Genomic DNA, 17100 nt, shown 5'->3' with positions numbered 1-17100 from the left:
TCATTCAGCAGTTATCCCTTGACCACTTCCTTTGTGCTGGGCGTGTTGCTAGGGGCAGAGGGTGCAGCAGTGAGTTTGAAGAAGAGACGACTTCAAGAGACTGTGTCCCTGACCTTACGGAACATGCATTTGGTCTACTGGTTCACGTACATGGAACTTTGAGTCTCCTCATTCATACAGTGAGAATGGTGGTAACGAGCTCACATAGGTTGGATTCCAACCCCCCTCCTTCCAGAGACTCAAGTGAAATATTTGTAACATTCCTGGTGATAGATCCCTTCCATAAAATGCTAATTATTGTTATCACCTGGAGATATCCCCTGGCTTTATATGGCTCTTGGCTGAACATGGTACCTACATAGAAGGCCTTTTTCTATGTGGATTCCTGGGAGTTCCTTTGCCCCAAGGGAACTGCCCGAAGCTTGCTGTCTTTACTGGCAAACTGGAGAGATGAATCTTGAGTTTGTGGGATGAATCCCATCAGAGCTGGTCTTCTCAGAACTTCTGGCCCCCAAGAGATGGTCCCTGTCCTTTGGCACCATTATTTTCTAAACTATGTCAGGACAAGGGCCATGGAATGAAAGGATCTGCTTTACTTCTGAGCCTGGGGTTGTATTCATGACAACATGAAGCAGCTTCTTCTGTACTTTCCGCTGTGTCTGTGCACAACCTGGCTGAGGATTCCTGTCCACTGACAAGCTGCCTGGAGTTCTGAGTGTTTTGTTGCTCTAGCTGTGAGGTGGCTACTCTGGACACAGGGAATAATGTTTGCTTTGGTTCTAGAACCACAGCAACAGAATAAAACCAGCATGTTATAGGTGCCTCCGGTTTTATGTGATCTCAGAAGCCAAGGAACACTAGGCACCGTTACTGCTAGGTTAAGAAAGTACCTGAAAGTGTCCCTCGTTGAGAAGCAGCATTAGGGTAGCAGGCAAGAACTGTTTCCAGAAGTCTGAGTTCGACTCCTGGCTCTGCGATCATCAGCCATGTCCTTGGGCAAGACACTTGACTTCACTCTGCCTCAACGGCTTCACCAGAATGAAGTATGAACTCTTGGGTCATGCCTGCCTTAATGATTGGTAGTTACCCAAATTGACATCTACAAAAATCTTAGAATACCTGGCACATGGTGAATATTCAGGGTGCTGCATTACACTAAATTAACAGCATAATTCCACTAGCCAAGGGAGATGTTTTGGTGTGTTCTAAGTGACAGCAGCTGACATGTCTAAACTTAGGCCATTCATCCCACATGGTGACCTGTATATAAAACAAGAACCCCCCCCAAACCTTGCAGTGGAACCAGTTCTCCCTTTGCTTTGTAGGATGATCTCCATTTTCTGAATTTCTAGTCAGAAAAGCCAAAAGATATAAATGAACTGAAAGCTACATTTCAAGGGTTCCGCCTTACAGAGGCTCAAATGGAACCACACCTTGTACACACATGAACAGGTTTCATGATTCCCTTTGGCTCTGATTTAGGAATCAGAAGAAATGTATAATTTTCTAAAGCAAGTGATAAAAGCTGCAGCCCTTTCTGATTCCACAAGGCATTTTTGACAGGTAAGCATAGTTTGAAAAGCTCAAAGAGCACAAAGATTTCTTTGGCTCGGATGCTCTAAATAGCTCCTGTAGCTGTGAAAGAAGTATAACGAGCTCTAATTGCACTTTTATTGAGTTTGCTGACATTTATGCACAGCACAAAGGACTCATCACAGTTAGACAGTTACTGTCTTCATTATCTGTGTTCAGATTTCTGAAACTTTTGTTATTTGCTGAGCAAGAAAGGGCTGCTAATCATAGATCAATTAGTGATGGACAAATGAATTCCAGAAAGCAATCACCCTTTGAAGCCCATATCCATCTAGAGATTCTGATAAAGGGAAACCCTCCGTGGTGAGCCCAGAAATGTTAGGTTGACCTTGGATCAGCCCTAATACTTCCAGATTCTACTGAACAGATTCCTAAATCTCCAGGGCTTCCTGTAGCCGCTCTCTCAGTTGGCTCTGATTTAAGCTGCAGCCTCTAGCACATTCTTACAAACTCACCACATTTTGCTTCCACCCGTGTGCTTCTACTGTGCCAGGTGTCCAAAAGAAAAGCAAAAATCCAATTCTAAAAAAGGTGTTGGGACCATTAAGAAGAGCACATTGAAATATCCAATTATCAGTAGACTCCAACTTTTTTGCTGTTTCTTCATTTTTGTTTTATTTTCATTGAAGAAAACTGAGTGATGGGTGTGGATTTGAGGAGGGTGTGGATTTAGCACAAACATAATTACTGTTTCTGTGAGCCACCTATACAACTATATATATCATCCAGCTTTGACTCCTGTCTTGCTGTACAGTAGATGGTACCAGCTGTGCAAGACTTTAATGCAGTTGCTAAAGCCAGTCTCACAGTGAGGGATAAAGGAGCATGGAGGTTGCCTCAGGTCCCATGCCTGGGTCTCTGACTGGAGCCAGTGTTGACTTGGGCCGTGCTTCTTTGAGAACAGGATTGTTACCACTCAGCAGACAGAGCATCTAAATCCACCCTGCTTTAACCTTCCAACCTCACGACTTGTCAAGGGTCCTTGAGGCCTAGGATCCAGAAATAACTATTTAAGACCACTGTCTCTTTTTCTCAAGGCCTCCCAAACCTCCAGTATCTGTGCATCCAGTTTAAAGCCAGCCAGAGGAGTCCAGATAACTAAATATTGTCGGGGAAGGGTAAAGACCCGAAAGCCTCCATCAAAAACAGGATCACAGGGGGCTTCCGTCCAGTTACTTTCTGATTTTACTGGAAGATGAAGAAATAATTTTGAAATTCAAAGTGGAGAGACTCACAGATTTGGAGGCAGTAATTAAATGCCATATGTTAGCACTAACACATTGAAAAGTTGTTAATTAATTCAGGCAGCCCCGAATCCAGGTGTGACTTTGACAGATTGTGCACCAGGGTGTTAGCACAGACTTACAATTAGAGATTTTTTTTTTTTGTAAATGAAGTTTCTATTCCCCTAACTTTAAAAAGTCACCCTTATACTTAAAATGTTAACCCTTTCTCACTATGCCATGGAGAAGTACTTCCAGGCGACCACTGGTGTGGAACCCTTCCTTCTGCCATTGTTAGGGGTGATGGAGCCCCCGATACCTAGAGATATGTCCCTGTGCTCCTTCAGTGGCTGTCCTAGAGGAAATAACTTTTCCCCTAGGGGCAGGGAACTTACCTTTTCATTGTTTGGGGTTTTTTTTTTCCCTTTTAATTCCCCTAAAATACCTGGCAGACTATTGCAAATACAGTAGGTTCAGTTAAGTAATCCATATCCTAATAGATTAAAAGAAATAATTGAGACACTTACTGCCCATGAATATTTAGGAAAAACTCACCAGCAAAGTCATCAAAAAACGATGAAAAATTTAAGTGAATTCAAGGTATTTATGCTTATTTAAAATGTTTACAAAGCTATTAGGGATCTTTAGAATGGGAATCCTGGGAATAAATTTTATGAATACATTTTTCCTGGAAAACTGGAAAAACTCAGTGGAGAGGAAAGCAGTATATAATTGGTCATAGCCATTTATCTATTAAAGCATACGTGACCCAACTGTGAAAAGCCCAGAGCAACTTGGGCAACTAGAAGATGGTGAATGTCCAGCTTCTTTTGTGAGCCCACCTGGTGCAGAGAAGGAATTTAGCCTTTAGATTAGCATATATATGGGATGATGTGGGTTTCCTTTCCCCCCACCAATCCGAGGCCTCACACATGCTAGGCAAGTGTTCTACCACTGAGCCACAAATTAGCCCAGTACATGTTTTTTAAAATTAGACTTGTTTTCCTTCTCACTGCCCGGCTGAGTTTATCCTTAGTGATGGTTGGGAAGTTAGGAATCCCTCATAAGTGCTTTTCATATTCTTAATATTCATCTTAGGAAAAAATCAGTTTTAGCTTAGGAGCTGCATGTTTAATTTACTACAACATCACCCTGGGGCTCAAACCTGTGAATTATTTTAGTTAAACACCACAGTTATAGGTTTACCAGTCAAACCAGGGACCAAATGAGAATTTTTCATTTGTTTTTGTTTAAAAGAACTAAAAATCAGATTCTTCAAGGTAAGAAGAAATACATCAGGACTTTTGTTTGTTTTAATTCTCATGAAGACACCGGGCATAGTTTCATGGAAATGAGAGTCCAGAGGTGAGAGGGAAGAAGTAGTAAGAACTGCAGACTAGAAGTCTTTCCCTCCCTCCTCTGCCCCATTTCAGCCAGTTCTACCCATCTCCTCAAGCACGTCCTACATGGCCACAGTCCTCATGTGTGAAGGAGTCCAGGCATCATAGCATGCTGACCTTGGAGCCTACAAAGTCTCCTTCATAAAGAAAGCTCCTGTGGAGCATATGGTGTTTCTAAAGCTTAGCTTGCCCTCGACTACTTGGTTTTTGCCAGTTCACAGTAGACCACTGGTACTTCACTTACTATAAAGGTAGAAAAAAGTATTTCACTTGAAAATTTTTATCTAAATAAGGGGAGTCAGGTTGTAAACAGCCTCTCTCCCAAGAATCAGAACCCGTCACCTCTGTAGCTCATGTCTCCTTTGCATCTCCAACATGAGCAATGAACTTTGTCTGATGCTTCCCATCCCTTGAGCACATCCTCTTCAGATGAAGCCGGAGCCAGTGTTATTGTACTCAAGTCAGGCTGCTTTCCTCCATCCACCTCAAAGACAGTCTCTTAGTCCTGTCTCAGTACCTTATTCTCCCAGCTCCTGCTAGTTTAGGCAGACCCTGCCTGTGCTTCTCGGGATCCAGTTTGAATGGACCTTCAAAGAACCCTAACATTTCTCAGTTATCTTAGGAGCTATCACAGATACGGAGAGACTAGGTGGAAGGGATTCTGCATACCACTCCCCAGCCCAAATGCTTCTGTCAGTCCAAGCATATAGCTGGGCCATCATGTTCATTGCTCATGTTTGAGATGCAAAGGAGACATGAGCTACAGAGAAGGCATTCTCTACAGTGCTTAGGAAAAAGAATAGAGTATAAACCTTCATCTTATGAATGACAGGACTGAGGTCCTAGAAGTCAGGTAGTCCCCAAGGTCTCCAAGGTTGCACATCAGGTTTAATGGCAGCACTGGAACTAGAACCTTTGTCTCCCAGTCACAGCCACTGATGTTCTCCTTAAATCTTATCTGCTCCCTCTGAGTTTAGAAGAAACACAGGAGAGGGAAGAGGACACTGGGCTGGGAGTAGGAAACTGGGTTGTGGTCCAGGGTGGACTGACCCTAGGCAAGACCCTTCCTCCTGCCAAGGCCTCAGGGATCTGTCTCAGAGATGGACAAGACAAAATGTCTCTCATGTCTCCTGTTTCCATTCTGGGATTCTGTGACAAAGAACATGTAGCTGTCTCATTTAGGGTCTAGGTTCATCAGAGTTACAGTAGTTACGTGGGGCTTTTAAACTTTAATCAACCTTTCCTCGATAACACTAGCCCCCTTTAAAGGGCCCTTGTGGTCACACGTACCTTTAACTGAGTACTGGACAGCACAGTTGTGGGACTTCTGGGTCACTGCTGAGTGTTCAGCCAAAGAGAGCAGCTTCAGCGTGGCCCACCAAGTTACACCACTGTCCCATGAACAGACCTCCCCAGGGACCACACCACGAATTTTAACTTGGGTTCCAGAAGCAGCCGGCCCCCATAAGTCTAGAGTAAATATTTATTGGTTAAGTGAAAATGAGATACTGTCCAGGTAAGAACTATAAAAAAAAAAAAAAGAAATAAAAGCCAATTGAATAGCAGTGACGTAGTTATGACTCGGGTTCAGAACAAAAGTTTGTGCACAGCATCTTGGAACAGCACCCTTCCCCTAGGCCAGGGTTCTCCGTGGTCTGAGGGTGACTGGCCAGCCTTTTTTCATTCTTCTTCTTCTTCTTCTTCTTCTTCTTCTTCTTCTTCTTCTTCTTCTTCTTCTTCTTCTTCTTCTTCCTCTTCTTCTTCCTCTTCTTCTTCCTCTTCTTCTTCCTCTTCTTCCTCCTCTTCTTCCTCCTCTTCTTCCTCCTCTTCTTCCTCCTCTTCTTCCTCCTCTTCTTCCTCCTCTTCTTCCTCTTCTTCTTCCTCTTCTTTCTTCCTCTTCTTTCTTCCTCTTCTTTCTTCCTCTTCTTTCTTCCTCTTCTTTCTTCCTCTTCTTTCTTCCTCTTCTTTCTTCCTCTTCTTTCTTCCTCTTCTTTCTTCCTCTTCTTTCTTCTTCTTCTTCTTCCTTCTTCTTCTTCCTTCTTCTTCCTCCTCCTCCTCCTCCTCCTCCTCCTCCTCCTCCTCCTCCTCCTCCTCCTCCTCCTCCTCCTCCTCCTCCTCCTCCTTCTTCTTCTTCTTCTTCTTCTTCTTCTTCTTCTTCTTCTTCTTCTTTTCTTCTTGAAATGAAGCAATGGAAAATAAGCAGGACTTCTCCCCACAGGCTTCTGTGATGCCCTAAAAAAAGGTCTGTCTCCTAAAAAAGCCTCCACGCACTGTCCTGAAATGAGTTATAACCCTGCCTTTCAGGCTAAATGTAAGTCACATGTCCTGAGGACAAGCGTGGAGATTTTCAGGAAAATTTCCCAGATCATCTAAAGTAAAACTTGCCTCACCTTTCCCTCGTCACATTCCCATTTGCACATCTTGTCATGATCCCCAAATGCATCTCTCTGTCCTTCAAGAATCCTTCTTTCAAGTGGCTGGAATAGTGGCAGTCCTTTCTCCCTCTTCTTTTATTAAGGTTTCACCCCATCGTGGACCATCAAGGTGATTCTCAGGTAGCAGTTGCCTGTTCTTTTCTCTCCTTGCTAGAATGGCTGCTGGGACCCAGGTGTGGAACCTAGTTAGCGCTCCACAGCCATGGGCTAGACTGTCCCAGTCTGCAGAGAAGCAGGACTCTAGGATCTCTTATTCCTCTCCACATCAGTGAGGACTAAGGTTTTAGGAACAGGGGAGAAAGAATGTTTTCTTCCCTTTAGAGTCTTTGTTGATGAAGTTCCATTTATTGATTCACAGCATTTGCTCCTACTGTTTTCCCTCTCCTGAACTTTATCTTTCCCTGTCATTAGAGTTAAAAGAACATCTACAAAAACCCCAAACTAAAATCTGCATCCAAAAACGTCTCTGTGAAATGCGTGGCGTTTAGCAGTTACATCGTAATCCTAGCCAACACCTGGTGTTTGTGAAAGGGACCTCCCAGGGTTCTGAGCCCTAAGAAGATGTCTGTATTAGCAAGAGCAGGCTTGCCGAGAGGTGAAGCATTTGGGAGGGCAAGGTGAAGGGACAGGTGGGATGAGGTGCAGGGTGGAGAAAGAAGACAAACTGGGGGTTCCGACTTAGCCTTAGGACTGTGATCCATCTCGCATGGCAGGATCCTGGTTTGCTGTAGTAACGAAGCATTGATTACAAGAAAAAAAAGATGAAGTGGGCTTTTCTCATTCATTATTTTCATCTCCTAGCCGTGGAAGACAGAAAACTATTCATAGGAATGGTTTCGAAGAAATGTAATGAGAACGATATCAGAGTGATGTTTTCTCCATTTGGCCAGATCGAAGAATGCCGGATTCTCCGGGGACCCGACGGGCTGAGTCGAGGTGAGTGTGCCTTGTATGAAGCCTCTTTCCTTAAGTGCTAATTGGAGCTCTGTGTCACAGTCAAGATAGATGTAGGCACCACATACAGCAGGAGGTCACTGTGTAATACGTCCCATGTGATGAAGTTATCCAGCCTGAACTTTTTCACAGTAGCTGAAGTGATCACCTTTTACTTCCCAGGTAGAGAAGGTCTGAGTGCCAGCATATTAGCTCAGGTCATCACTGTCACAGGGGAAGCTGACGGGCTGCCCTGTTACTGCACATCCCTTTTCAACCTCAAATTGAAGTAGATTTTGAGGGGTGAGGAGATGTGGAGGGTGAGAACGGCTTTGTGTGTTTCCGCCTTAGTCTTCTGGCTGTCTGCCTGTGCCTGAAAGAAACCGTAAGGGGATATTCCTCTTATCAGCCATCCAAGCCAAGAAGCAGTGTCACGGCTCATGTGCAGGGCAGGACAGATACGGGCTCCGTGTAACTGGGTCTGTCCAAGGTTCAAAGAGTGAAGTCCCTGGAGTCCCCAGCCCAGGACAGAAAAATGCCTGCCCTGAAGAAGATTGTTGGCTCTCCTTTGCTACCATGATGGAAGCAAAAGTTGTGGCTGGGAGCCAGGATGAAGACCAGTGTTTTTTCAGCAACTCTAGAAAATAGCTGGAATTGGCTGTTCTCTTCCCACGTCTGCCTCCTCCTTGACAAGATCACACAAACCTCCTTCCCTCAACCACGCACGAAGGTTGACATGAGTGTTAACAGTTGTCTGACTGCGGTTTTCAGACCAATCTGAAGTGGAAACCTATGTGCAAAACATTTTTCAGGTTTGTTTTTTTTTTAAGAAATCCACATTTTTGAAACATGGGGAGGTTTTCCTTCTCTTCTTAGCGCAGTTCCCAGTGCAGTTTCCATCGGGCACATTAGGAACTGTGTTCATTTTCAAGTTCTGGTTCTGGGCCATCAGTAGCACCCAAGCCACATGCAGAAAGAAAAAGTTGGGCCGTAAGTATCAAGGTGCCAATGTTTCACCATCTCACTAGTTTTACCTAATTCGAGCACCAAGCGAGGAAGAACATTTGGGTTTTTGGGGTTTTTTTGTTTTGTTTTGTTTTTTGACATAATGCTTCATGATGTCAGCTGCTAGAATTGAGAATTGAAGGCCCAGAGAACAAAAGTTCTACTTACAGCTACCTCCAGAGCCCCAAAATGGAGGGAGTCTAGAGGAAAACTAAGAGGAGGCAGAGCAAAACCCAGATTTGGATTCCTGAATTTTCTTTGGAAAGTGGCTTAAAGTGGGGGGATCAAAAAGGGCAGCAAGGAAATTGCAGTTTAGCATTCTCTGACACTTCTGAAATGCTGGTTATTTAACCCTCGCTTCAAAGAAGTGATTTTCTGAAAGTTGAACAGGATATTAAGTAGAATACCTAAATGGCAGATCCAGTGCCTGAGGCTCCTCTGTACCTGTGCTGCTGCCACTGTCAACCAGAATTGTCCATCCTTGTGATAGACACAGGTCATCAGGAGTGCCATCCTGGCCAGGCCAACTCTTATCACACCTGGCCATCGGATTGTCCTGCTGTCATTTTGTTTATGTAAACATCTCCATCCACACACTCAGGCAGACAATACCATGAGGCCGGGCACAGTGGCACATGCCTATAACCCCAGCAACTTGGGAGGCTGAGGCAGGAGATCCGCAATTTCAAAGCTGGCCTCAGCATCTTAACAAGGCCCTAAGCAACTCAGCTAGATCATGTCTGTAAATAAAAGATTTGAAAAGGGCTAGGGAATGTTGCTCAGTGGTTAAGCACCCCTGGCTTCAATTCCCAACACCAAAAAAAAAAAAAAAAAATCAATCAATCAAAATAAAAAGAATACACTATGACGAGACAGTGTAGCCAAGTGAGGGAGGAAGGATGTAGGAAAGACATGATGACGTTTTTGTGATCCTCTTTTGGCTGCTGGTTTAATTGGAATCCCTAGCCCCTGCTGCTGTTATTCTCAGTCCCATGTTAGCAAAGTTGCATTTTTCATTCCCCATTGTATAAAACATGGAGAAAGGACAAAAAAGGAGGCCCTTAAAGTAATCACAGTGAGAATTATGGAAGCTTAGAGCTCACTGACCCCAAGTTCCAGTCTGACACGACACGTGACCTTAGTTGATTCCTTTTCCTAGCTCTGTTCCTCAGTTTCCCATGTGTTATTAACGATAGCAGGAAAATTTCTGCCCTGCTCCTCTTGTAGGGAGTCACTGCTCTCTGGGGTGGTGGCCTCACTGGGGTGGTGGCTTAGTAGATAGCTAGGAGCTGAAGTGCTGGGTTCTGCTCAGCTCGGCCCATTTCACCTGGCTCCCATGTCACTGTGTCCCTCTGTCCTGTGGGGACAGGAATGATCAGCACTGCCGCCCCATGGCATCGAGAGCTCCCGGAGCACACATTAGCTCTTTCTGCACACAGCATTTGAAAGCAGCCACGACTTCCATGGGAAAGAGCAGGACATACGTATTTAAAAGGAGAACTTAGCTAATTTGATGTGCCATTTGGTTGATTAGCCAGCACTTGACACCAGAAGCAGCCTGTTTCTGAAACAAGTTGTGGGAGCCCATTCATCAATATTTTATGCAAATGCTGGCCCCGATGTAAAGAGGAGAGTACCCCTCCCCCCTTCATTTTAACGGAAAAATAATTTCTGGTGAACTGATGAGAATTCCCTAATGGAAAAAAGAAAATACTCATTTATAACCATTTGTTCTGAAATATAAAGACAGACAGTGGCACTTTTTTTCAATTAGCAGGACCCAGGGACTCCTGGTTACAGGGGCCTGCTCCTGAATCAGTGTATTTGTTAAAAGAACAATTCTCTTCCTGCTACTATTTTGCTTTCATTAAAGAATTTCAGTTTTCAATCAAATATTGATGAGTGCCTCCCATTAACGGTGTCGCAGATAAAGGGCGCTCAGCATTTCTTTTTCCCAATGTCTATTGCTGGCTCCACTATTTAGAAAATAAATGAAAATTAAGTGACACAAGCTTGGCTGCTCTGAAAAGCACCTCCTGAAATCAAACCACGTTATAAACTATGCAGTAAAAAAGTTCTTAAATCAGAATATTTGGTTAGGAGAGTGAGGTACAGCCCGGTGGTTGGTTGCTCCTTTCCCTGCTTTTGCGCACTCTAACTGTAGCAATGGAAACAAAGGGAGCATTTAGCCTCACTGGCTCCCCCACGGGTTCCCATGTGATTTCTTCGGGCACATCAGTAGTCTCAGCTCCTCCCTAGTATGCATTATGCTGAGGTTTCCCAGGCTTGCTGACACTTATCCTCACTGCATCAGCATGGAGGACCAACAGAGCCCACAGATGTACCTGTCACACCCTGCTAGACCTTAAATTAGAGTCACTGTCTTTTTAAAAAAAAAAAAAAAAAAATTATCATCTACACCTTGGACAGAAAGATTATTTTTAAAGTCCCATTGCTGGTCACCAGCCCCAGCCCCACCCCACCTTCCAGGGCAGTAATCTCAGGAAATGGTGGCAATTTGCTTCTTGAAAACCACTGAGCACCTGCCAAGCACATGAAGCTCCTCTGCGAGGTTAGGACTCCGCCCCACTTTAGACAATCTACCCACATCCAAGTACGCATCTCCCCTTGGGGGTGGTAACCCATTCTTTCTGCCCTCTCTTCTGTTTCTTCTGTTTTGGAAAACATGGTTTGTGGTGCTTTCAGGAAGCTTCATGATACTCAGACTCCTGTGCATGGCAGCATGACCTCTTGAGGCCTGCTGCGGGGAACCTTCACTACAAACACCAGCAGGAAACCACAGGCCACCCATGGCAATCCAAACGAGATGTTTGCACACAAAAGCAAAACTCGGTTTCTAAACAAGAGTATTGGTCTGACATTGTCAGCTTAGCATGTTGATTTCCTAACGCATCCATGTTCTCACCCATAATCCTACAGTCAGAATGAGCTGTCTAGGTACATCCTACAAAGTTTTCTGTACTGTAGCAGTTGAATTAACTGTAATGTGGAGACAGTGAAGAAATTTATTTCATTTTTCATTCCCATAAACTGTAGTCAAATCTTCACTACCATTTAAGGTAACTTTCTGCTTGTTTAAGAATATTCCAGCTGTGTTTACGGTGTTCCAGCATTCCCCTGCCAAAACCCTTGACAAATGAATTGGCAATATTTGCGGGGATGTTGGAGAGCACAGGCTGGAGTTAGCCATTAAATCCTCATCTGTTTTTGTTGTATCTGATCAAGATGTTAGGACAGGGCTTTTGACTGCCCAAACATCTACATGGAGAAGACTCGGTTTTGATTATGTTAGCCCTGTCCACACAATACCTAAACATTCAGATATGTGGAAACTTTTTATCACATACTTCCTGGAGTATTGGCTGCATTTTGCCATCTTGTTCTGAATTCAATCTTCCAACCTCATCTCAGTGATGAGATCTTGCCAGCTATTAAATAGGTTGAGGTGCCATAATGAAGAACATCTCCATGCCAGTGTTAATAAACTAACCCAACACTGGGGCTGGTGCAGTAGAGGACTAATTTTTATGTCCTACTGTTATGCTGATACCATGTGTTCAGTCAACCCTACCACCACTACAATGATCCAATAAGCAAAATCGACTGCATTAATGCCTTTGTTCAACTGAGAATTAATAAACACCTTTCCATAGGTTAAAATCTCTTCCTTGCTGCACAAGTTACTTTAAATTATGTTTCTTTCAGTTGAAATGTAGCAGGCTGCCACACCTTTTTCAAAGAAGTAGCAAAAAAAAAAGCAAGAAGCCCTGACATTGCTTGTGCTTTTAAAAGTACCTGTACTGTACTTTTTTTTTTCCTTTTTTTTTTTTTTTTTTTTTTTTTTTGGTGTGGAGCAAGAATTCATAGTTCTGTAAAATTCTCTTACAGCTGAAAGAAAGGGTAGAACACCTGAGTTAAGATACCCTTTCAATTGAAATGACAAGTGTAATAGATGTGTTCCAGAATCTTCTCTGTGACAGGGCTACGTGCTTTCCTTAGACCCTGTCTGTAGGAGGAAATTACTTTGTGAAACCTTTCCCCAGTCAATCATCCATCTGTTTTAGCAGCAAGAAGGCAACCTCATCGAAATAAAAGGAATTCAACTCCTTTCATTCCTATTAGTAATCTCAAAGTAAATTAACAGGTTGGCTACAGTTATAGGTGAATTTTATTTATTTATTTATTTTTTTGCTGTTGTGCATCTGAAGGTTCTAATACAGTAATTGCATATTCACACAAATTCATACCCAAACCAAAAAAAGGAAAAAAAAAGAAAGAAAGAAATGCAGCTTTGTTATTTTGAACTTGTACTTTTTACCCCCAGTCCAATTTCTCCAGCATTTTAGTTGTTAGGGAATTGATGGCTGAGCTAGTACACTCAACAGTCCAAAACAGCTAAGGGCCAACGCTACAGGATCAGAGTGGTAACCTCTCAAGACTCAGAAACCTCCACCATCCAGAATTGAGGACCAATTTTGACTTACTTCTTTCCAATGGAAAACCATCCAATTAGCTTGTGAGAAAAAGCCAGCAGCCAGTTACAATGGTAGAAGCTCACGTGACCCCCTGTTCATAAAAAGCCACAGATTGGAGGCCTAATCCTAAAGCCACCACTGTGTTTTCAGTGGTATTGAAAAAAAATTAAAATCTATCCCTAGGACTACCGTGATCTCCTGTTTTAGTGAAATTACAAAGGTTAATAAGCCACTCTTCCAAGAAACATTTGGTTTTGAAGTTGCCCTTCGTCCAATGTGGCATAGTGAGTGCGTTTTCAACATGTACTCCCACTTTATAAATGACACGGTAATTTTTTCTCTTAAGTAATTGAGCAGAGCACACAAGTACAGAACTTGACAGAAGCCCCTAAGGAGACAGCTCCTCTCACTGCACCACTGCCAATAGAATAAAAAGGTTAAAGAAGTCATCAGATTTGTCAGATCAGTTTTTGGATGGGGTAAGGATTGTATAATGAGACGCATCAGTCAAGTTTTTAATTGCAGGTTTCATAGAGAAAAGGGCAATGGTTCAAGTTTGTAGAGATTTAATTTTATTGTTCTATTGCTAATACTTTTCTTCTGAGACCTGCTAATTGCTTTATCTTTCTCACTAAGTTACTTACAAAAGTTCTGCTTATATGAAATTGTGGTAAATGCATAAACTATGCCTTATTGATTCTTGTTGACATTTTACGTGTTTTTAATGCATTTTTAACCTCCAATTGGAAACTGTCAGTTTGGCCCATGTGCCTGGATAATAAGAGCAAATGAAGTGAATGTCACTATCTTTTTGACTATTAAAAGTAGAATTGGTCCAGGCTTCACATGGTTTCAAATGTGTCTCCATTAGATGATTTGCTTTCGCTTCCATTGTACTCTCAAGGCAAGAAGTTAAAAGAAAAAGAGAAATATCTTAGCATTATTTCCTCTGTATAATGTTGGTGATGATCATGACATTTTTGGAGAGAGATTACTTTGAAACAGATGGTAAATTTGAGACTATAATTTTAGACCTTCAGCATCAATATGGACGCCAGGAGAGGTACTGTCATCTGTCTCACACTCTATTACCCACATCGTCTAGATGCCTTAGAGAAGGCCACCAAATTGCTTTTATTGATGACAAAGGCTGCAGTCAGCCTAGGTACAGGCAGCATGTTTAAATAGTAAGCTTCATCAGTACTCTCCTGTCAGAGAACTAGGAGACGGCTCACATCCATGGCGAGTAGACTTCATTCTGATTTCTTCAGGCCCTCTTAATCGGGAGGTGAATGCAAGATGAATTTCCCATATACAGAGAGTTTTTGTGTATGATTTTACAGTATGAAGCAAAAAAAGGAAAAAAAAATGCATTGACTTATTTTCATGACTGGATGTCATTGTGCGTTGGGGGTAGTGGGCAGGCACTGCTTTCTCTTAATACTGTTTGATTAAAAGGTGCTACGACAGTATTGACTTGATAATCTCACCAGGTACACATGCAGAGCAAAAGAAGAAAACATGTTTTATGGCTCACAAATTGATTTACATAAACCAAACAGTCTGCTGGTTGTTTGAATATAGAATGTTCTATTTTGCTTATTGGCCACAGGGGCAACAATCTCATATTGTTGATGCCAGATTTCTGCTTTCATGCATTCACTCTGAAATGACAATAGACTTCAGCCTCTCAGTGTTTAGATCTGCTTCATTTGGAAATCTTTTAAGTAGTAATAATACTAATGTTTTGAGGAAATTGAGTGGAACACTAAATTATTCTCTGATACCTAAGTTCAAACTGTGCAAGGCTAAAGAAGCTGAAAATCAATGCACTTTTAAAGTCATTAGAGATCATAAGTGAAATAAGTCTGTATTGCTTTAGCTAAGCTTTTAGTGTGCTGTGGTATTATTATAAAATCAGCCTGAATCTGCATTAATTTCACAGTCTTTTTCTCTAAGAAGCCCAAGGGTGTATGATGAATAAAATGTAAATTTCAGAAGGCAGTGTTTTTATTAGTGCAAAGGGCAATGAGCCGTGTAGTTGGAGCGGTGACCTGCATGGTGGCCAATGCCGCTTACAAGAAGCTGGAACTGGCACCATAGATTCTAGTTATTTAAGAGCACAGTAAAAATTAACATGGGAAGCTTTGCAGGTCTCACAGTAGACATTCAGAGGAATATGCATTGTCTTGTGTATGTTAGATTGTAGATCCAGTCTCTCTGATTTTAGAAAGTCACAACTTTGAAACACCATAAAGGTTTTCTTACAAACAAATCCAATGCAAACTTTATAATTTGACTTTATACACACTATTGAATATTCTCAGAGTAATAGTGCATTGGTTTTTGTTAATAATAAGTCATCCATAATGGATTTGATATATTCGTTTGCATTTGAATAGCATCAACTTATATTCTTATGTATTGATTTTTTTAACTGCCCAGTAGAAATTAAATATATTTATTTGCTGATATTTTGAACTCTTGAAATTTACTAGTTTGCCCTTGGTGTGAGCATTTTCTTATTTACTTCTTAAAAATTAACAACAGAATCTGAAATACAAAGCCCTGATGTGTGGATGCCCTCGGTGTCAAGATTCTTAGCCAAGGAGAAAATGGAAAATAGCAACTTTTTATTTTGGCAAATGCAAAGTAGGTCTTGCAAATTTCAAACCCTGTGGCTGAAAAAAGAAAAAAAGAAAAAGGAAAAAAAAAAAAGGAGTACCCAACTTCCTCCCCTAGTTGCCATTAAAAAAAAAACTACTCAATAAATCTTTCTGCTTTGGTCAGATTAGCAAGTCAGCACTGAGAATAAAAAGCAAAATAAGATAAAACCAAAGAGAGAAGTTGTTTATTTTTATGTACTACTGAGAACAGTGTCGTCTTGTGGCAGTTCTCGTAGACTGTGTTGGTTTAACAAGCGTCCAACCCTTTTGTCTTGTTGTTTTTTGTCTTTCCTGCTCCCTGTCCCCTTGTTTCCCACAGGCTGTGCGTTTGTCACATTTTCTACAAGGGCAATGGCACAGAATGCAATCAAAGCCATGCATCAGTCTCAGACCATGGAGGTACTGTATCATCTGCCCTTTCTTTGTTTTCTTTGTGCAAATGATGGGGAATGGTAAAGCAATTCTCTCCTGTGTGGATTGTTCACATGACAATCACAGATTTAAACTTTCACCATCTTGCTTTTTATCCATTCATTTTCATCCTCCTACTCTCCCTTCCTCCCTCTCTCTCCCTCTCCACCCCACTTTCCTCTCTGTCTCTGCTCTCTCTCTTCCTCTTCTCTCTGCATTTTCCCCCTAATGACTTGAAATGCATTTAGTAAAAAACCTTCCACTTTCTCTACTGTTATCTTTTGAGCCTTGTATGGAGCAGCCCAGGTCCTGCAATATAGTCACTGGGCACTTTAAGCAAAGTGTCCTTCTGGACCTAAAAGATCAAATGCATCCCTTCCCCAGGGTTGGCGTGGGTGAAACAGCTACAGCCCCCACCCACAGTGCTGCTTGCCCTGTACTAAGTCAAAAGGTTCTCTTTTCAATGCAGGACCAACCTACCTGTAATTTAGTCAGATAAAATTGTGGTTTTGCATGTTAAGAATGGTGGAGAAAGTTAACCCTTCTCCCACTTCACAGCGTGATGCTAATTTATGAGAGTCCCCAGAAAAAAAAAAAAACTTAGATTGGTCTCCGTACTTAAAGATGAGCAATAGCAAAGAAACCCTTTATGAAGGCTCAAATTTGATCTCTTAATGAGATGAGAGTGACTTTAGGGAAAGATAAACACTCAGATGTGGATGCATACCTACAAATGTAGATAGATGGTTCTATATTTTAGTCTGTGATTTGGGTCATGGCCTTTCTAAATTTTGCACAAAAGCATTCCAAGAGTGATATGCCGTTACTTATTCTGTACTGTCTGATAGAATCATTTGGGAGTGCATGTTCTGCTGTGTTCTGTACACTGTATATCTTTGTGTGTGGGTGATCTCTAGAGGTGGTGGCCTTGTGGTATT

General features: G+C 42.2%; 1 protein-coding gene across 16 annotated transcripts in view; it reads left to right on the top strand.

Moving 5' to 3' along the window:
* CELF2 (CUGBP Elav-like family member 2) overlaps window positions 1-17100 on the top strand; it is a 501848-nt gene that overhangs the window by 419815 nt on the left and 64933 nt on the right. For 15 of the 16 annotated variants that reach the window (XM_081300440.1, XM_081300426.1, XM_081300428.1 and 12 more), the window contains 2 exons: window positions 7453-7587; window positions 16071-16150. In XM_081300440.1, the coding sequence (XP_081156566.1) occupies window positions 7453-7587; window positions 16071-16150 (215 nt within the window). Of the gene's footprint in view, window positions 1-7452; window positions 7588-16070; window positions 16151-17100 lie in introns of those variants that run through there. The other variant, XM_081300432.1, reaches the window with a different exon arrangement.

This window comes from Spermophilus citellus (genome assembly GCF_964194105.1).
Source record: "Spermophilus citellus genome assembly, chromosome: 6".
NCBI classification, from domain to species: domain Eukaryota; kingdom Metazoa; phylum Chordata; class Mammalia; order Rodentia; family Sciuridae; genus Spermophilus; species Spermophilus citellus.
Note: the sequence above shows the minus strand (reverse complement) of the source record. Positions and strands in the feature narration are given on the sequence as shown.